The 22,478-nt window shown below is 36.1% G+C and overlaps 1 protein-coding gene across 1 annotated transcript in view; it reads left to right on the plus strand.

Annotated features, from left to right (window-relative positions):
• LOC137210719 (CUB and sushi domain-containing protein 3) overlaps positions 1-22,478 on the plus strand; it is a 705,705-nt gene that overhangs the window by 268,252 nt on the left and 414,975 nt on the right. Inside the window, exons 10-11 of the mRNA XM_067712783.1 lie at positions 650-844; positions 17,588-17,726. Of these exons, the coding sequence (XP_067568884.1) occupies positions 650-844; positions 17,588-17,726 (334 nt within the window). The remainder of the gene's footprint in view (positions 1-649; positions 845-17,587; positions 17,727-22,478) is intronic.

Genomic DNA, 22,478 nt, shown 5'->3' on the forward strand with positions numbered 1-22,478 from the left:
TACTTTGCTCATCAGGCTATTCTAAATGTTAAGTGAGGTGACAATATATCTTTAGATATATCTAGGCTCCTATCACAGTGCCTAGAACATGGTGTTTGCAAAAGAATTACCTCTTTTCCCTTTTCCTGGATGGCAAAGACTAAATGATATATGGAAAATTATAGAGAAATTGTAAGACTTTCATAACTAGATTGAAACATTTCACTTTAATACTCACTGTGAGACGATCTCTTCGTTCCAAACAATGAATCACAAGAAAAATTTTCAAAGGGGCCTAGTCAACCTGCTCTGTATCAGCCTGCTCTGTATTCACATTAATTGGAATTCTGTCCAGCTTATACTGGATATTTTTGCTTAGATAAGGCAAATGATTTCAAGAAATAAGCAGAAACAATTCTATTTTGAAGTTTTGTAATTGTAGAGTGTAGTTCACATTTTAAAACAACCACATCCATTACACATCAGAGAGAAAAAGGTATGGTCAGAGGAGAGCCTCTCTCTCTCTCTCTTTTTTTTTTTTTTTTAAATAAAGGCTTTTCTAGAAATGAGCATAACCATTTTAAAAATCATTTTTTCTCATCCCCAATACACAAGGGTCTGTCTCATACTGCTAGTTTGTGTGTTTTTCTCTTTTTTTGCTGTTCTCAAGCATTTGGACATAATGAGTGTCCTGATCCTGGAATACCAATCAATGCAAGGCGGTTTGGGGACAACTTTCAATTAGGAAGTTCGATTTCAGTTATTTGCGAAGAAGGATTTATTAAAACCCAGGGAACAGAAACAATTACGTGTATTCTTATGGATGGAAAAGTGATGTGGAGTGGACCAATTCCAAAATGTGGAGGTAAGCACAATGGTCAGTGCAAAATACAATTCCATCGTAACTATGCACTAGAAACCATAACAGGAAATTCATTGTTCTACCAGGACTCTTGTAATCTTAAAATATCATTTAGCGTTATACTTTAGACATATAGTATGTAGTTAAATTACACTTTTAATATTTATTTTTTATTTTTATTATTTTAATTTTTAGAAATCTTTTAGAAGCTCCCTTTAAAAGGAGCTCTTATTAAAAGATACACATTAATAAACAGTAGATATTGGTTGCATGTGTAGAGTACCTTTAATATATTTCATAGTTACAGCTGAGTATATTTTATAGTTTCCAGTCATATTTTTCTTGGTCTTTTAACTATTCATGGTATAAATTGAATTTATTTTTTAAAAAGCATTAACTATTATTAATCATAATAAATAAATTTATGCTAAAGCACCCATTATTTAAAATGTATAATTTTGGTAGGCATAATTCACTAAACATTTTTTTTTTCAATTTTGATTTGCCCAATGAAATGCAGTCAAGAAAGTTCAGGACAAAATATATGTGTGTTTTATGTATCTATATATACATACACAATGTTTGGAAGTACCTATATATCTTTGAATATATATAGTCGCATAAAGTCACAAATTATATTGGTAAGAAGGAAGGATGATCATCTTAAAGCTAAAACATATCAAGTATATAGCGTTTCAATATAGAATCTATAAGAGCGTTGGGGGGGTTTATTTAGGATTGTCACAGTAGGAAGTAACATTCTGAATTCTATTTTTCTCCTACTCTAAGGTTACACATCCATTTTATTTAAAAATATATAAAAGGACTTTTACTAAGACAGATGAACTAGGGCCATTAAACACCCTTTAGTAGGTCACCATGTAGTGATTAGGTGACAATTTTAAGTGGTTTCTTCTTTTTCTTGCTTTCCCAATTATTCTTGTTAGCTGTGCCCAAACTGACATTAGAACCTTTGTTTTCTCAATTCTAGCTGGTGAATTGAGAATATTTAATATATACTTTCCAAAACATTTGTTTTCTCAATTTCTAGCTGGTAAATTGGGAATATTTAATATATAACAGACAATTGAATAATACAGCTATTACTTATAAATGTTGAGTTTCATTGAATTGAACATTTTCATAATATCTCATGATGAAGTAATCCAGACCATGCAATTAAGTTTTCCTCTTAGTCCCTTCAATTAGCATCTCCCTCCTCTTCTAATCACCTTCTCATTTGTAACATCAGGGGGCTGAACTAGATGACTTCACTGTTCTTTTCCAAACCTCAAATATTATGGGCTTAGTAGGGGTTACCCTGACAATGGCTATGACTATGCTATTATGTCTAAAAAAACATAATGGAGTTGCACAATACAGGACTAAAATAAAAAGAGAAGAATGGAAGTAGTGTTAAATTTTTTCCATCATAATTTGCCCTGGAGCTCATTTGTTCTTTTAACCATAGTTCCTGACCTAGACTTGGGGTATAAGTCAGGAAAGCCTACATTAGTATTTGAAGGAAAAGTAGGAGATAAAAGTTTGTTTCAGGCAGAAGACATAGTACTGGTTCAATGTGACTGGAGTGAAGGATAGAGGGACAGGGTTTGATGAATACAGAGACCTCTGAAGAATGAAATGCTTTGTAAAGAGTGCTAAGCAGATTAGAAATTATCCTATGGCAACAGGAAGCCACGTTAGTTTGGAAGTGACATGACGTGAGCCTCTCCCTCCCCTGCACTGGGAGTTGTTTACAGTTTCAGTGGACAGGCAGAGACTACCTCCAGATAATTGAATCTCATTGGATTCTCACTTGCCTAACTTGGGTGTTGGTTTAGGAGCTGCTTGGTGCCTAGCTGCATGGGGTGGTGAGAATAATGAGGTTGACATCAACGAATCATTTGATGAATTGCTGCTTTATTTGAGAGAGCAATTTCAGTGAGATTTTTCACCATGAAAAATGAATGGTGTTTAACTTTTAAAAATAAGTGAAACAAAATATTCAGAACTAAGTTGGCACAGGCCAGTAGGCCTTTCAGACATCCTAAAGAGAACTGTATAAAGGAGAAGAATATTTTTTTCTTCATATGTGAGTGGAATTACATGCAGTTGGCTGGCTTACCTGCCAATTTCTGGATCCAACACGAGGTAGGAACATCACCAAGGATAAGGCTGGAGCCAGGGAAGGCAGAATGGTAGTGGGCTGGAAGCGATCGTACAGTGGCACTTGCCAGATTACCTGCCACATCCCAGGCTGTGTTTTGATCCAGGTTCCACCCAATAAAGCAGACTGATTTCAGCTCCTGTATAACTAACTCTGGTGGGTTTCATTTCTAAGACTCTGATTAAGGTTTGCAAAGATTTCCTTTAGTTTTGCCTGAATTCTACTTAGGTACTAAAGAGAAGAGCCTGAGACTAGCTGAGGAAAGCTTGTTTTTCTCTTCCTGTTTTCTTTTTTTTCCTTCTTTTTTTTTTTAATCACACCACTTCCTCCCCCATTCCCCAAGCTGCCACACAGCCACTCCAACTTACACAAAGAATTATGTCTGGAAGCTCTCTCTGCCTATAATCTTTGTTCTTTAGACCTTCCATATTTTGACAGAAAAGTTTTGCTTATTATTTATTATAGTTTTTCTTTTGGGGCTTTCTCACAGCTTCCAATATATGCTTAATATTTTAGCTAAAACTTTTTTATTATCATCGTATTAAACACTTTATATAGTGAAATATGTACATGTTTATGTATTCTCATTAATACAAATAACTTTCTACTTTTATTTTCTTCACACAAAAAACTCCAAAATCAAATGTATTGTTAAAAATTGCTAATATGCATGGATTGCTGTGTGTTAAAATTAGAAAACAGAAAGAATTTGTTTTAATCAGAATTTATAGAGCAAAGGAAGTCACTATAAAATGTTTTGATAAGAAAACCCAGGGCTTCAACTTACTTAAAGATTGCCTTCTCCCCACAACTCCTCTCTGTCACAGTAGTGTAGAAGTTTAGGCATATTGGCAAATTAGTGGTCCACCCACATCAACCAGTCTTCAACCCTAAAACTGTGGAAAATCTTTGAGAAAAGTGAAAAGAAACTTTTTGTCAGCCATAGGCCTTGAATAAGAATTCTTCAAACCAAAAGGGAGAAATGAAATCACATATGTTTCAGTTCTGTGATCCCATAGCTGAACTTAGATTTATTTTGGATAGCTTAAATACAATTGTTAACAGAATTGGGTTATACATTTTATTCATTGACCTGAAGTTCAACACTGATACATTAGCTAAGGATAGATTTAGGCTATCTTTGTGAAAATTTGAACCTTTTTCTTTAGAATGGGGTGATTGAATTTCCTCATGAGGAAGAAAGATTTGATGCTTTATAAAGTCTTGTGATCTTTCAGTTTTGCTAATTGAAAACAAAATACATTAATTTTTATAATTAGCATTGAAACCATTCACTTTGAATTCAATTTAGTAACTCAATTTAGTAACAATAAATGACTCTTTCACCCACACCTAGACAGTAACCTGAATATAACTGGCTCTATCTAGGGCCAATCTCTGCATAGTGACTTCAAAGACATCCTAAAACCATGAAGAATAGTGTGAATGGTTATCATAGGTCTCCTTTAATGGGCTGACACAGGGATTTTCATGATTTTCTACCTAGAAATCTTCCTAAAAATCTTCTTTCTCTCTCTCCACCAAAGCTTCCCACTCATAGCAACTGCATAAACACTCTCCTTCTCTTCTGCTGTAGTCCCCTCACATTCATTCTTCACACAGCCCAAGCGCCTTATTGGGCACCTTGTGAGTGTCCTCCGTAAATTCAGCCCTCGGGAAGTGCAATTTTCTTATAAGAATCTTTCCCCTTGGAATCCCTTCTTTCTTCACTCATTTTCCTTCTTTTTATGTGATCAGAATTCCTTTCAGGGACCTCTGAGGGCATTGCCAGGTTCACCCACATGTATCCTTCAAAGTTGCTTCTATCAGCCTTGGTTCTAGGAAATTTGGAATAGGGAGGGAAGGGACAACCTTAAGTACATTTGGATTTATTTCTCACTTCACCTGTGTGTGTGTGTGTGTGTGTCTCCTGAAACACAGGTAAGATGGTGCATTTACTCATTTTTCTCAAAGGACTAGTGGGATACTAGATTTTCTTTACTGCACCAAGCAATGCAAACTGGAGTCAGCCCTTACCCACAAATCCTGGAATCTTTTTCTCACACAGTAAAATCCCATAGGATTTCTAGTCACTGGACTATTCCTTGTGACTAATACTGCTACATAGAAGGCAACATTTAAGGTATAATATTTGACCCACTCAGAGAGGTTTCCTTAGTGGCTTTAGGAAACCTACTGGTCTCTGCCCACCTATTTTCTTCCTGTCCAAGGGCTAGCTCCAAAGGATTGAGACATACCTGCCTTATTGTCCATACCTCAAGTGATCTGAGCATCATTATTTGGCCTTCTGTCTTGTCTCTTTTTACCATTTATTGTTTAAAGTCTATTTTGTCTGAGACCTTCTTTCTTGAGTACAACCATCATTAACTTATTTTTCTCAGCTTTGATTCACTTTATCAGATGCACGAGACCCTTTGTAGTGGGGAACGAGTCTATGGTTAGATGGTAAATTGGCTTTAAGTCTGCTCTGTCATGAACTTTTTACAAGTGCTTCTGGTCCTATCTTTTGTTCGTACCTTTTCCTAGCTATCTTGTTTTTAAATATAGCTGTGAGTTTACTGCATATCCAGAACATATTGTTCCAGCACGTGCACTCAGCTCAAATTCATCTGGATACTTATGTCCTCTAGTTTGGTGAAGCCAACTGCCATAAAATGGAGGTTTTGATGGATCTGAGTCCACTAATAGATCCAAATGCTCAATGTCATAACCTCAGATGCTTATAAGAGCTAGACGGTAACAGAAATAAATTACATGAGCTGAATAAAACAGGCTATCTCACAAGCAGTGAGCACTGTTATCTAGAGTTTTCTGTTTTAAAAAGCAGGACAATTGGACATACATTATTTTCTGTCTCTGTTGCAGTCATATAAGGAAACTGTTCCTGGATATGAGGATTTATTATTCATTGGTGAATGTCATTATAAAAAAAATGCTACCTAATTATACTCATGTAGACTGAAGGATGAGAAGGATTTATTTGCAGACCAAAAATGAGAGTGGGAAAAAAAAAAATGAGAGTTGGGTTAAAATGTATTCATTATTTCTTTATAAAATCTGAAATACACGCCATCTACATTTTAAAATCAAATGTTCCTTAATAAAGTTATAAAATTATTTAACTGTTCATGAAAAATGTTGGACGAATCTAAAAGTTGTATATTTTATTAAATTTCATTTTAATAAATATACTACTCAGGATCATTTTAGTCTCTCTTCCTGGTTTCTCTTCATTTCTATGATCTCTGTTTGTATGTGTTCCAGAGCTAGGTCTTGAATATTTTCTCTTATTTCCACTCACTCTATTCATGCTTTTCATCCAGTTTCCAGCTTTAAATAACACCTATGTGTTGATGGTTCTCAAATTTACATTCGTCTACTTCTCTGTCCTGAAGTCCAGACTCATCTATTCAACTTCCTCCTCAATATCTCCACTTAGATGTTTAATAGGCATCTCAAACTTAGCCTGTCCAAAACTGATCAGATCCCCCCGGTCACTCCAAACCTGATACTGTCACAGACTTTCTCTATCATCATTAATAGCACTCCATTCTTCCAGTAATTCAGGCGAAAACTCTTGGGAGTAATTCCTGACTCCTTTCTTTCTATCACAACCATACACAATCCATCAGAAAAATCTGTTAGCTCTACCTTGAATACCTATATTCAAAACCCATCTACTTCTCACTTCCTTAACTGCTGACATCCTTGTCCCAGCAACCATCATCTCTGGCCTAGATTACTGCAACAGTCTTGTAACTGGTCTCATTGCTTCTGCCCTTTCTCCTATTCAGTTCTGTAGAAACGGTTTGTTATTCAGTTTACCCATGCCTTCACAGTTATTTCTCTTATGGGACTCAGAAGGCCCTGATACGTATATACTATCTGCTTCTCTCCTACTTTTTACCTGGCTCCTTGTCTCCCATGCCCTCTTCGCTGTAGCTAGCAATGCCCTCTTTGATCTAAAGCAATCCCCTCAATAAAAATGGAAATAGAATGTTGGCCTTCTGGATTACATGGTCGTGTTCTTGAATATAATTAGGATGTAATACATTCATTGAACTGCTTTATAGATAAAGAGGGTTATATTTAATAAAATACATTGGAAGACTTGGGTGAATGCTATTGGCTCAAAGTGGTTGATTTAATTAAGATGCTAAGTTAAGACTAACTGAAAGAAAGTTTTTCCTTCCTTGTGAAGATTTATAATAATTTCTAATATTGTTATCATTGTAGCCTCCCTGAGAAGAAAAACAGTGAAAGCAAAATGCATGACTAACAAGGTATACAGGCAAAATTTCCTGTTACTTTGGGAATGACAACTTATACCACACCAGCTAAGGAGAAAAATGTTGCAGTATCCCTGTCCATAAAAAATTGAGGTCCAGATACCTCCTTTGTGTCTTATTAAGTGGATTCTAACTGACTCATTTCTCTCAATCATAACCTCAGATATCCCACTCCCAGTTTATATAAGCAGCAAAAGAAAAGTGAGGGAAATTGAGATCTATATCTATCTATCTACCTACCTACCTACCTACCTAAACTGTTGGAGTCAAAAGTTGTTCATCTTTTCCTTTATCTCCCCATAGGAAGGAGGATGCTAGTCTCCTCTTCAAGCCAAGTTAAGGGGAAGGACTCTAAAAGAATCCCTCATAAGGGAATGTAGTTGCCTGTGAAAAAGAGGAACTGGAATCGCCAGGTGGATATCTGATTATACAGTGTACTTGCTGATCTGCCTTCTATGCTGAATGAACAAGAGAAAGAAAATTGATCAAAACTGGCAGATTAAAGAGAGGGAAAGCTGGCTAGTTGAAATCATTTAGCAAGTCAATGATGTGAGCTTCCTCTGCATCAAATGAATACCAAAGAAGGTACCCTGGCTTAGCCACTAGGTAAAAGAAACTCAACAACCAGACACCATAGGATGTACTGTCAGGGGTGAAAGCAGGGAGGTAACTGGAAAAGGTTGATCTTCTCTTCTATCAGGAAATTTCCTGATAGAAGTGAGAAGCCACCCTTCTAATTCTTGGCCTTTACAAAGATCTCATTTATTATCCTTATGGAAAGAGCAAAACATTTTCCATATCTGACAAATAGAAAATCTCAGGGACCAGTTAGAGTTAGTGAGGAAACAGCAACAGTCAGGAGAGGACTGTGACAGCACACTTTTCCTCATTTTAGCCCTAACACCCCACAGGAAAAAGGACCTAAAGGGAAGAGGAAGGGGACATGCTGAGAAAGGATACAGCATCTTCTCTGCTCCAACTGCTGAAGCGAATGGAGGAATGAATCATCAAGTGCTGGTCCTCCATCAGCACCCTCCTCTCCATCCTCCAAGGTGCTCAAAGATGCACCTTGGGTGGGTAGGTTTAGAAAATAAGACAGAATTTTAAATTGGATTGGACCAAGTTTTTTAATACTGTAAGTGATGAGAATTTTCAAGGATGTACCCAACACTTCTTTAAGGAGAGGGAGATTTGTCAGTGCATGTTTGAAGGCAGTAATTAAGAAAGGAGGGAGGGAGGGAGGGAGGGAGGAAGGAAGGAAAGAAAGAGAAAGAAAAGAAAAGAAAGAAAGAAAGAGAAAAAGAGAAAGAAAGAAACCAATTTCTGTTTTCATTCCACCGATTTCAGAATATTCCATAAAATGCCTACTCAAGCAAGAACTTCCTTGCCCTCAGTAGAGAACTCCCTGCATAACTATGGCTTAAGTTCCTTTTTACTGTAATGGGATATCTTAGAGAATTCCTTGAGTGAATAGGATGGGACTAGGGTCCCTGGAGAACTGTTTGACAGCAAGTCTGGACTTGCATGCCAATGAACTTCCCCTTTGAGGATAAGGAATTTTCTCTTGAATCTCAGCCTCAAAGGGAAGGAAATCCTTCTCATTCACAGACGTTGCACTCTCTGGAGGGAGTTCGTTTGAGGGAGCAATTAGAGTAACAGTCTGATGCATAGATCAGAATATATTGTGGTTCTCATAGAGAGAATGTGTGTTCACACACATATACCTATTCATGTCTAATAATAGACTCCTCTTTTAGTTACATATTAAGGGTAGTATTAAATTCCTAGAGGATTACCATAGGGAAAACTAATAGCACTCTGCAGGGTTTTGCTCCTAATTTCTGTGGAACTGGGTAGGGGAAGGGTAGAAGGGGTTATAGAAATGGAAAGAGGTTCAGAGCTGTGATTGCTTGTCTGCATTTCTGGCACTTTAATCCCTATGTTTCTGACTTTCTCTTTTTATCCAAGAGAGAGAGGCAACTTGTTTCCCATAATTTTCTTTGAAACATCATCCAGTGTGTTGAGGTTAGACAGAGCAGGTGATTACTTACCACACCTATAACCAACCATAAAGCAAGTTTAAAACTTTAAAAAAAAAAAAAAGGGAAGAAATGGAACCTTCATTGTTTATAATCCCCAAGATCAAAACCTAGCTCTTCTTCTGGTCCTCAATTCCCTTCTGAGCACCTAAGTGCCACTTCTCAGATGAAAGAGCACCAAAATTCTGAAGCATTTTTATTCAAAAGAATTTTAGCTGAATACAGTCTGAAACACATCTGACTCTTCATACATATCTTAAAGCATACTGGGTATTTTGAATTCGTCCATTCTGAAGCAGGAGGGAAGGGGGCAGGGCACAACCTTTGAAAGAATGACATAGCCCGAGGACATGACATAAACTGATTAGGACCAAATGGGTACAAGATGGCGGACAACTCAACTTCCACTAGACATTGAGCCTCAGTATACACTCACTGTAACACATCAGCAAGCTAAATGACACACCCACAGGCACCATGACAGTTCCAAGGCCAACCATAAGGATCAAAAAGTGGGCGGTGGCCCAATTCCTGGAAATCTCCTCCCCTTCCTGTAATAGCTGGAATACTCCTCCCACTCATTAGCTTATGAAATTACCCACCCCTATAAAAACTGACAACCCCATACCCTGGTGCCTTTCTCACCTTCTGAGATGACCCACACTCTGTCTGTGGAGTGTGTTTCTCTCTAAATAAATCCACTTCTTACCTATCACTTTGTCTCACACTGAATTGTTTCTATGATGAGACATCAAGAACCTGAGCTTCATTAAGTCCTGAAACCAGGTGTGTGATCTCAGTTGGAAGACTGTGGGTTTTGGCCGGGTTCAAGTCCCAGCTACGTGAGTGCAAGTCCCAATCAGGGTTTTGGCCAGCTTTGAGTCTTGGATGTGTGGGTCCAAGCCCCAATCAGGCTTTTGGCTGGGTTTGAGTCCCAGCATGTGGGTTCAAGTCCCAATCTGAGGTGCATGGTTTCAATTCTACTCAAAGTAACACAGAAAGGAGTCATCACTCCAATGAAAATTATTTATAACAGACTTTCTTCAGGCCTTAGAAAAATGAAACAGGATAAATGAACTATTTCTACTTTACCATTTATGCTTTGTTTTCATTATTTAAAATGGGGAGAAGTTAGAGGCAACAATCTGTATTTCACTAACAGATGGAAATTACCTCTTTATCCCAGGAACCTGAGTGATTATCCAGGAGCATCTTGGAGCTACAGACTAGCCATATCCTCTTAGATTTTGTCAGCTTGGTCTGTGGTCCAAGAGCTATAAAATGACCTGAGGGATTGGAGTGGAGTGAGGGTTTTGTTAACAATGCCCTCTGGGTCCTACCTTATAATTACTAGAAATGTGTTCTGGGAATCTGCATTTTAACAAGTTTTTAATCTAAACTCACCTCTAGGTATCCGCAAATGTTTAAAAGTAACCACTGCATGAAACCAAAAGTTCCTCTCCTCATTTTCCACTAACTATAAGCTTCAGAAACAAAAAAACTACTTGACTTTCCCTCATACATTAGTATTGTTGTCAAACCTAAGTTTGTGTGCCCGATGCACAGCGAGGCCAAACAAACCGAAAAGTCAGAGTTTGGAGCAGAGAAAGGTTTATTGTAAGGCCAAGCAAGGAGAATGGGCAGCTCATGCTCAAAAGACCCCCAACTACCTGATGGTTTTCAGGGAAGAGTTTTTAAAGGCAAAATTTGGAGTGAGAGCTGCAGGGTGTGTGACTTTCTTCTGATTGATTGGTGGTGAGGTAACAGGATGGTATTCCAGGAATCTTGTGCTCAGCCTGGTTACCATCCTGCACCTGGGAGGAGGCCTTAGTTCCAGTAGAAGAACTCAAAGATGCATTGTTATGTATACCACTTGGAGAGGAACCAGGACCATGCTTTACTGCTGCACTATTGTTTCTTGACTGCTTTTCCCTTGTGTCTCCATCTCCTCACTTCCCAGACTAATAACTCTTTGAATCTGCCCTTTGGAACTCAGGGAAAGTCTAGGAGGCTGAAGCTATTTTCCTACAAACAAGGAATTGGGTATATGGAGAAGCTTTTGTACCGGGGAGGGTGCCACAGCATACTGCTTGGTTTCAGTATTTCTCACTTTATTCTTTCTCTGCTCTTTCTGTCCCTCTACTCCTATCTTCTATTCATTTTTTTTTTTTAATCAAACTCACCTCTGACAAAATCTCCTTCAAGAACTCTTTCTTAATGCCCTTGGGATGTCACCTGTCTCTTCCCTACATTTCCAGCCTATCTGGCTCAAGCATATATTTATTCTTCATGTTAGCTGTGCCTGTCTTCCTTGTAGAAACTGTGGGTCTCCTGAGGACAGATATAATGTCATATAGGTTTTTTAAAAAATTTCATCACCTGGCATAGTATCTTATATACATCAAAAGCTAAATAATTTTTTGAATTAATAAATATATGAATAATAAATAAATTAATGTCAGGGAAGCACTTAAAATTGTGTGGTTAGAATCTCAAATTTACATTAAAAACTTTGGGTTGAATATTCTATCCCCCTAACTATCCATTTGTCTTCATTAAACCTATTTTAAAGAGAATAGATATGCTTAAATAAGTATCTCTCTTGGAAAATTAATACAATACATCTATCATGGAAGTCGTTTCTAACTTGGAATTTGAAGATTTGAATTTGAATCTCACCTCTGCTACTACCCAGATCTGTGTTTCTCATCAAGTCATATGTTTGATAATTTTTTTCCTTACCTGCAAAACTGGCATACAAAAGAAACAAGCATTTTTATGCTACAAGCTTATTAAAGTAATTAAGTTAAGTAATGTATATAAAAGCATACTCTAAACTGGAAAGCATTATGACTGTCTTAGTTGGCATAGCAGAAATGCCCAGCTGTTTACCTTTAAGCTCTTACCCCATTCATTATACAGAGTTGTAGGTAGGAAATAGCTCTCCAGCTGAGGGACTTCATTTCACAGCCTCCTTTGAAGTTAGGTATGGCCAAGTGAGTAAGTGGAAGTAATGTAAATAACGTCCAAGCTGTGGTCCATAAAAAGCATACACAGAGTAGTCCTCTATTCTCTGTTTCCTTTCCTGCCAGCTAAAATGGAAATGACTTCCATGGCAACCTAGAAAATCGCCTGCTGAAAATGACTGAGGCTTTGTCATCCTGGGTCTTAAGAGACTAGAAGGAGCATGGCTGTTTTGCTGATAGGCACGCTTCATTGTACTGTTACATGAGTGTATCAAAGAAAAATTTCACCAGTTAAACAGGCAAGGAAGACTTTTTTCAAGACTATTGCAATAAGGAGGAGTGATTGAATTCAAATGCACTGAGGGAAGGTTTGTAAGGGCTGAGATGAGCTAGTGGTAAAGTAATGGAGGAAGTTGGGTGACGGGTTGAGAGTCTTAAAGAAGCCTGTTTAAAGTTTAGTCAAGATGAAGGCCATTTTGATCAAGTGAAAAATAAACTACTGTGTTAAGCTACTAAACTTTAGGTATTTATTTATTTTACCAACTACAATCATCTGAATTCACACACAGTTAGGAGAGAGGAAGACCCAAACAGAAATAGTCCATCCCAGCCTTGTCCCATTGTTGTGTTATAATGCATAATGGTCAGTACCTACTTAAATTGTATTAAATTAAAATATTTTTTCAAAGGTTACATCTTAAACCTCTTTTATTTTCTTCTCTAAGTATTCACCTTAATCTTTCACTTATATTGAAGTCTTAACATCAGCCTATGTTGAAAATGACACGTAGTATAACTAAAAGCTCCAGATTCTATTTTCTGTTGTTTCTTGTGATATTTCACAGAACTTTTAGCCTCAATATTGAATCTTATTAACTTTCCATATAAAATTCCTTCCTGTTTTGTGTTTCCTATTTTGGTGAATGGAATTGTCTTCCATAATGTTGTACATGCCAGGGGCCCAGTGACCAGTTTAGACTCCTTCATCTTGCTCTCTCATTGCATGTAATCAATAAATGCTTTTGAGTCTGTCTCCTAAATATCTCCGTATTTAGCCCTTTCCTGTTACCACCATATATCAGAATCTGATTATACCTTCCTAGATAATTGTGACAGTCTCCTAATTGATTGCATCAACTCCAGGTACTCTGCTTCTAGTTCATTGTACCTGTAACTTTCATTTAAATGAAAATTGTATTATTTGTCTATATATGTTTATGTAGCCTTTGTCTACAATTTTTTTTAACATCTTTATTGGAGTATAATTGCTTTACAATGGTGTGTTAGTTTCTGCTGTATCACAAAGTGAATCAGCTATACGTATACATATATCCCCATATCCCCTCCCTCTTGCGTCTCCCTTCCACCCTCCCTATCCCACCCCTTGTCTACAATTTTTCATTTTTCTATGGTTCACTTTCCTTAATATAGCATATCAGGTCCTTTTTTTTTTTTTTTTTGGCCCACACTGCATGGCATGTGGGATCCTAATTCCCTGACCAGGGATTGAACCCATGCCCCCCGCAGCAGAAGCATGGTTTCTTAACAACTAGACCACCAGGGAAGTCCCATTAGGTCCTTTTCTACTCTTCTTCCTTCATCTCTCATCACTTCTTGGTTCCCTAAAAAAGGTAACTGGCATTACTCAAAAACATGCTAATTCAGCATTCTGCTCTTAAGCACATGCTGTTTCTTCCGTTTACAATATCCTCTCTCTCTTTTTCTCCTGGTGAATTCTGACTCATCCTTGAAGACTCAAATTAAATAGAATCTCTTCTGTGAAGCCTTAATTCCTGTCCTGTTCCAGACCCCTTGTCCCATGGACATATCTTTCTTATATAATTTATGACATTATTACCTTTTATGATTATGTTTCTGTGTTTTGCACATGGGCAGTGTGGTAAAAGGAAAAAGAATACCTTAATTGCATTTGTAAAGAAGTTTCTAGAGTCAAATTACCTCTGTTCAAATCCTTGCTAGCTGATGTGCAAATTATTTAAATTTTCTACACATCGATGTTCTTACCTACATATGTGGTTGGATTATTTTGAGTATTACATAAAATAATACAAAGGACTTCTTACATAGTGCCTGGCACCTAGGAAACCATTTGATAAATGTTAGAAGTAGTACAAATACCACGTGGGCGCACACTTGACACACAATTGTTTGCTGAATGACTGAAATATGAATGAGTAAATGATGAATAAGTGAATAGGACTTGAAAATAAATCCCTGTATCTTGATCTCCATTCTGTTTTCCATATGTTCCAAGTTTCCTTTGTTCAGTCAAAGATACTGTCTTTTACAGAAGTCTTTCTTAAACTACAGAATGTTTATACTTGGAGGTACACAAACTTTTAGGTGTTTTATATATATAAGCATTTATTAAATTTCAATAGGTACATATTTTTAGGCATTATAGAAAAATATAACTAATACATAAAAGCAATGATTTTACAGATATTTTTGCTTAGGGCAAGTTTAAAGAAATCATTTAAGTTAAAATAAAAGTAAGTCTATTTAAAGAAAATCATTAATTATATAAGCAGTACATGGATGTGGCAAAATTGTAAGGTTTGGTGCAATTAACTTTATTGCCTTTCTGTTTGTATTGTTATTCATGTTATAGTTAAGTTTCTCTTTACAAATTCAAATCTTTGTTATTTTTATTACCATTAGTTATTTTAGCTTTCCAAAGCTTTCTCTTTTTCCTTTTTCTCTTGAACGTTTTCTTTACACTTGGTGTCCCCTTATTTTGTCCTGCACTTTGTCCCCTCCATGTTCTGTTGCTGTTGCTCCACCTTGGCTTTTCTATGAACATCCTCCTGCCATGTGGCTGCTAGTCACTGTGATCATGAGGCTTTTCTCGACTGATCTGCACTTAGCATCTGTTTCTTCGCTTAGGTTTCACACTCCCTTGGGGAGGCTGTCTCCATACTTTTGAGATAATAATTTTGTAAAGTTCCAACCCTATGTGTGAGAGAAAGAAGCCAGTTCAGAATGTAGTATGTTAATTAGGAGAAGACTCACTTTGTAGCAGGGTCACTATTTGGGAAAGTCCTTTCAGGAAACAAACAGTCACCACATCTTTATGCTACTCCTTTCCTTTAAAGCTCCTTCCTAACTCTGCCTCTCTAACATGTTGGACTGAGGGACCAGCTGAAATGCTTCTGGGTACTCTACTTTTTAATCTTTAATGGCCCATTACTCAGTTGCTAATTTTATGACTTATTACCTCTTTCAATCATGATTAGACTGAAGTGCACAGATACTTTCCTAGAACAATTTGAGTTGATAACATATTGGGATTTTTCTATATTTCCAGGACCTTCACTCACCAAAATACTTTACTCTGTCTTTTAAAATATGGTAGTTTAAATGACTGTTATGCACATAATTTTATTTTTGAAATACATAATAACCCTACAGGAAACCTAATTATGAGTCATCATAGCAAGGAAGAGTAAATAATCCTCATCAGAATGGTCTCCTTTGAAAGCTTTTTAAGAAACAAAATCAAATTCTACTAAGGAAGAAAATTTAGTTTTATATGAAAGCTCTTTCTCATACAAATAACAAATTTTGGCAATTTCACAGAAAATATTTTTCTCAAATGGACATTTTGTAGTAATGCTTGATTCCTAGGCCAATTTATTAAATATTTCTTATTTTATTTGGGCTATATCAAATTACTTAAAGAATGAAAAAGTGTAAAAATAGTGTCTAGAACAATAGGTTTTAGAAATTCTGTAAGGTAAAACTGAAATAAACAATTAAACAACAATGACAAAAATATAAACACATGAGATAGAGTTTAAATGGAAAGAATTAAAGAAAATAAAAATATAGCATAGTAAGTCATTGAGAAGGGTCTCTATCGAATGTGTTGAAAAGCCGATATAGTATACATTTGACTATTTTTCTTTCCAAATAATTTTCAATAATTCAAATACTCTTTGCTTCATTCCCCACCCCCCACCCTCCACTTTGTATACCTCCTGAAGGTATAGAACAGGCTAATGTAGCTGGGCTGCAGAGTGAAGGGGAGAAGTTTGGAGTGTAGGCTAGAGTGTAAGGCAATAGCTAGGGTCATTCAGGGCCTTGTTGGTCAACACAGAAAAATGCCATTTAAAAGTGTTTGAGGTTTAAATAATTACTCTGGCCATAGTGTGGAGGATAGTTAGCATGGATGAGGAGAGACCAATTAAGAGGGTCAGTTAGGAGGGTTTATACCAGAGATGAAATTATGGTAATTTAATCTGGTAGCTATAGAGATAGAGAAACAAGACTGGGCTTGAGGATGGATTGGATATGGGAATAAATAGTAAGGATAATGGAAATATGAAAGATGACTACTTCTAACATTCTGGGCTATGCAAATCCATGGATGGTGGTTTCATTTACCAATATTGGAAATAATGGGAGAGGACTGGTTTTGAGGTCCTATTTTGTAAAAACTGACTTGAAAGTGCTTTTGAGGCTTTCAGGTCTTGTGAACTTTAACAAGTTGTTCTTTCAACTTGGTTTATTTCTCTTCAAAATGAGGTGCTTACACTAAATTACCTTATCAGTACCTACTGGGATTAAAATGCTATGATTGTGGTTTCAATTGTGTATGAGTTTAGGGGAAAGCAGAAGATTAAATTCTTGAAATGATAAGCTGAGTTGAATCTGATGTTAAAGGGAGAAGAGATCAAGGTACCTGTCTAGGAAAGCAAATGGTATGATGAAACTGTAAATTGAAGGACATTATTCTGACAGCTGGATTGAAGCAAGAGAGAAATTAGCAGATGGGAAATCAGGGAAGAGACTGAATGAATGAAGGCCTAAAATTGTAATAGGGACTCTGGTAAAAGGAAGATCGAAGTTTTAGACACTGTATAGCATGAATTAACAGTATTTGATACATAAATCAGAAAATAAAAGACAGTAAAACTAACAGCTTATATTTTTTTCAAGTTTTGAAAATGATGGAGACACAAGAACGTATTTAAGGGATATAATTGGGAGACTTGAGTTTATCTGACATGCTGAGTATGTAACTAAGCCATATTTCAAAAAGTAAATTACTTTTTTTAGGGAAAATAATCATTCAATAATAGAATGACTGGATGAAATTTTACTTTCAAAAACAATATTAAATAACATTTAATATGTACATGCAAAAATTAATTTTAAAAAATACAGTTAGTACTAAAAATATTTTCTGCAACTTGTTCTAAAATTTGTGTTTTTTCTTGTTCTCTGATTTTATTTTTCAGCTCCATGTGGTGGCCATTTTTCAGCTCCCAGTGGATTGATTCTCTCACCAGGATGGCCAGGATACTATAAAGACTCTCTGAATTGTGAATGGGTGATTGAAGCTGAACCTGGACACTCTATCAAAATTACATTTGAAAGGTCTCTGCAAATATTTTTCTACTTAAAAAAAAATTGTCTAAAAGAATAGTTGAGATTCTGCATTTTACTTTCCATATTAATGTTTAATTTTATTACAGTAGTCAATTGTTGGACATTGAGTGTTTCAGAATGTTTGCCCCTTTTAACCTTTCAGCCTATTTTCAAGTTAATTTTCTATTTCCTTAATGCTCTATCAGTATGAATGGAATGTGTAAGATGGACCTTTTTTGATTCATATATATGCATACTACTGTGATATGAACCTATGACCTATAACTTAGTAAGTTTAGTCGTCCTATACTTTGAAGGGCCTGTGGATTCTGTCCTGCTAGATTCCGAAAGGCAAAGGTGCTGTAAACATACTTGAATTGATACCGTATTGCAGCCTAAGACATTTGCTTACACATACTACCTATACCTATATACCTACACTTACAGGTCCTTCAGAAAAATGGCTATGTCAAATTAATGTAAATTAATGATTGGTCAGTCAAGTTTTTTTTTCCTTAGGATAATTAGTATTACTGATCAAATAATCTATATCCTAAAAGATTATAATATTGACTATTAAAAATTTAAAAGAATGAATCTTCTGACTTGTGATAGGATCACTATTCTGAAATCCAAATAGAAATATCTATATAATTTTTCAATTATATTGTTGACCCCTCTCATCTCCCAACCTTTTCTTAAAAAAAAAAAGAACTCCTGTAAACATTATAGTAAACATATAAATATATATATAATTTCAGCAAAATTATGCTCTGATGATTGAATTTTATAAATATAACATGATCTTTCCCTGATTAAAGAGTTCCTTCATTGAATTAATCTATTCATGCTAGTGTAAAAACTTGAGAGGAAAACAGATTCTATTTTGACAGATATAAAATATTAAACATTTTACATGAGGTCACTCTGCTTTATTATGACCTACACAACTTTACTATGACTATATTAGTTTGCTAGGGCTGCCATAACAGTGTAACAGACTGAGTGGCTTAAATAACAGAAATTTATTTCCTCATAGTTCTAAAGTCTAGAAGTCTGAGATCAAGGTGTCAACAGGGTTGTCTTCTGTGGTTTTAGTCATTGGCTAATAGATGGCTGCCCTTTTCCTGTGTCTTCACATAGTCTTCCCTCTGTGTGTGTTTGTTTCCTAATCTCTTATAAGGACACAAGTCATGTTGGGTTAGGGTCCACCCATATAATCTCATTTTACCTTAATTACCTCATTAAAAGACTTTCTCCAAATACAGTCACATTCTGAGGTACTAGGGAGTTAGGACTTCAACGTATAAATTTTAGGGGGACATGATTCAGCCCATAATAATAACCTACACATTAAGAAAATGGTTTTATTTAGAATAATTTGGCAGTTTTTGTTGTGATGTTAAAAACATATTCTTTATTCAGTGGTTGACATAGCCTGTGTTGCCATTGTAATTTTAGAGAAGCTTGAAAAGCATCTTATTTATTCAGAATCAAATCTTTGTCAGATAACATTTTTCCATTACTGTGGGACCCAAATTAACCAACCTTACTGTATTACACAGAATTCTACTTGGTTTGGAGTATACCATGTAACATAATATTACTGGATCATATCATTGAATAATTTAAAAACTTATACTGATTTGTGTCAATAAGACAGAGATTTATAATGTATTTTTAATTTGTTAAATTTAGAGTATCAAATTTGAAGGATTAGCATATCTGTCAGGTTATCACAGTTGATCTCATATTTTTTAAAACTGCATGTATTATAAGTTTAAGTACATGATTTTAGTATTTCCAGTTTTGGATTTAACATTATTTTGTATCAGGAGTTATGACGTTAAGGTAATTAAAACATCTTATATTTACATAATTCATAACATTTATATCCATATAATTCTCACTGATCATCATCCTTCAATATTTAAATTAAAAGTTGAGCCCCATCTCAGTTACAAAGGTAAGTCTAGGCCCTGTTTATATTTTCAGAGCTTTCCTGGGGATGCTTTTCTTCACTTCTGACTTTGAATTCCTGCTTTTAGAGTCATCTCTGTTGTGAGATCCAGAGGCTGCTACCCTTTCTCAACTCCTTAGTCTGCTCTTTATTTGGATCACTTGCCTTCATTCTCACAAAAACCTTAGAACAAGGGATAACCAAAGAGGATTATTGCACAATCCAGAATAATTTAAGATTAAATAAACCTTCACTGTCCTAAAATTTTCCTGGTAGTTCCCATCACTGGAACGATTGCATCTCTCTCTCCAGTTCCCTCTCCTTAGCCCAGACCCTTCCCCATCTCTATCTAGTCTTTTCCCTATCAGGATCTTCAGCCCTCATTTCCCTACTCCCTAGTCGCCCACTCCAGTATGTAAAGGGTGAGTCTCAAAGTACCTGTTACTTAAGCAGAGCAATTTAGCTATTTGTTGCTCTGAGCTCCCAACTCGGTGATGGATGGGATGATAGGGATGAATTTTGCCTTTCTTTCCAAACATGCAGATTAAGATTTTTTTTCCCCTAAATCAGAAATCAGTTCTACCAAGAATTCACCCTTTCTTCACCTCCCAGATGACTCAAATTGTAGCCAACTTTAAATTTCAAAAAAAAGTTATATTCAATTTAGAAGCATTACATAAGCATAAAATAATATGAGGAAATTGTGTTATTAACAAAGTGCATTATTGTATTAAAAAGCATTCCCTGTTTGAAAATGATAGTCATTAACCATCACTAAATAAATAACCTCTGATATCCTTCAGCCTTAGGTAGGCTATCTATTGATAGAATTGCCTACCTGAGAAGCAGTTAGACTGCAAAGCAATAGTTGTAATTCAGACCACCACACTTGTGAATTTTGATTTTCAACTTTTATTTGAAGTCACTATTTTCTCTGCCCAAAGTTCTTAATATGTATGGCCTATCTCTTGCAACGTGTAGTTACATGGGCCTCTTTGCTATCTTGTTTAGATACCATCAGGTTTCTCCAAAGTGAATTAATGTGCACTGTACAGGCAGTGCTCGAAGTCAGACCATTCCAAATTTACCTTCCATGGGAAAAAATCTTTCCAGCCATTTTTTTTTAAACATCTTTATTGGAGTATAATTGCTTTATGATGGTGTGTTAGTTTCTGCTGTATAACAAAGAAAATCAGCTATATGTATACATATATCCCCATATCCCCTCCCTCTTGCAAATCCCTCCCACCCTCCCTATCCCACCCCTCTAGGTGATCACAAAGCACCAAGCTGATCTCCCTGTGCTATGTAGCTGCTAATTCCCACTAGCTATCTATTTTACATTTGGTATTGTGTATATGTCAGTGCTACTTGCACAGTTCATCCCAGGTTACCCTTCCCCTTTCCCTGTCCTCAAGTCCATTTTCTGTGTTTACGTCTTTATTCCTGTCTTGCCTCTAGGTTCATGAGAACAATTTCTTTTCTTTTTTGTTTTTTTTTTAGATTCCATATGTATGGGTTAGCATACGGTATTTGTTTTTCTCTTTCTGACTTACTTCACTCTGTATGACAGTATCTAGGTCCATCCACCTCACTACAAATAACTCTATTTTGTTTCTTTTTATGGCTGAGTAATATTCCATTGTATATATGTGCCATATCTTCTTTATCCATTCATCTGTCGATGGACACCTAGGTTGCTTCCATGTCCTGGCTATTGTAAATAGTGCTGCAATGAACATTGTGGTACATGACTCTTTTTGAATTATGGTTTTCTCAGGGTATATGCCCAGTAGTGGGATTGCTAGGTCGTATGATAGCTATATTTCTAGCTTTTAAGTAACCTCCATACTGTTCTCCACAGCGTCTGTGACAATTGACATTCCTACCCACAGTGCAAGAGGGTTCCCTTTTCTCCACACCCTCTCCAGCATTTATTGTTTCTAGATTTTTTGATGATGGCCATTCTGACAAGTGTGAGGTGATATCTCATTGTAGTTTTGATTTGCATTTCTCTAATGATTAATGATGTTGAGCATTCTTTCATGTGTTTGTTGGCAATCTGTATATCTTCTTTGGAGAAATGTCTATTTAGGTCTTCTGCCCATTTTTGGATTGGGTTGTTTGTGTTTTTGCTGTTGAGCTGCATGAGCTGCTTGTAAATTTTGGAGATTAAGCCTTTGTCAGTTGCTTCATTTGCAAATATTTTCTCCCATTCTGAGGGTTGTCTTTTCGTCTTGTTTATGGTTTCCTTTGTTGTGCAAAAGCTTTTAAGTTTCATTAGGTCCCATTTGTTTATTTTTGTTTTTATTTCCATTTCTCTAGGAGGTAGGTCAAAAAGGATCTTGCTGTGATTTATGTGAAAGAGTGTTCTTCGTATGTTTTCCTCTAAGAGTTATATAGTGTCTGCCCCTACATTTAGGTCTTTAATCTATTTCTGAGTTTATTTTTGTGTATGGTGTTAGGGAGTGTTCTAATTTCATTCTTTTACATGCAGCTGTCCAGTTTTCCCAGCACCACTTATTGAAGAGACTGTCTTTTCTCCATTGTATAGTCTTGCCTCCTTTATCAAAGATAAGGTGGCCATATGTACATGGGTTTATCTCTGGGCTTTCCTGTTTTGTTGATCTATATTTCTGTTTTTGTGCCAGTACCATCTGTCTTGATTACTGTAGCTTTGTAGTATAGTCTGAATTCAGGGAGTCTGATTCCTCCAACTCCGTTTTTCTTTCTCAGGATTGCTTTGGCTACTCAGGTCTTTTGTGTTTCCATACAAATTGTCAAATATTTTGTTCTAATTG

The sequence above is a fragment of the Pseudorca crassidens genome, chromosome 17 (genome assembly GCF_039906515.1).
Source record: "Pseudorca crassidens isolate mPseCra1 chromosome 17, mPseCra1.hap1, whole genome shotgun sequence".
NCBI classification, from domain to species: Eukaryota; Metazoa; Chordata; class Mammalia; order Artiodactyla; family Delphinidae; genus Pseudorca; species Pseudorca crassidens.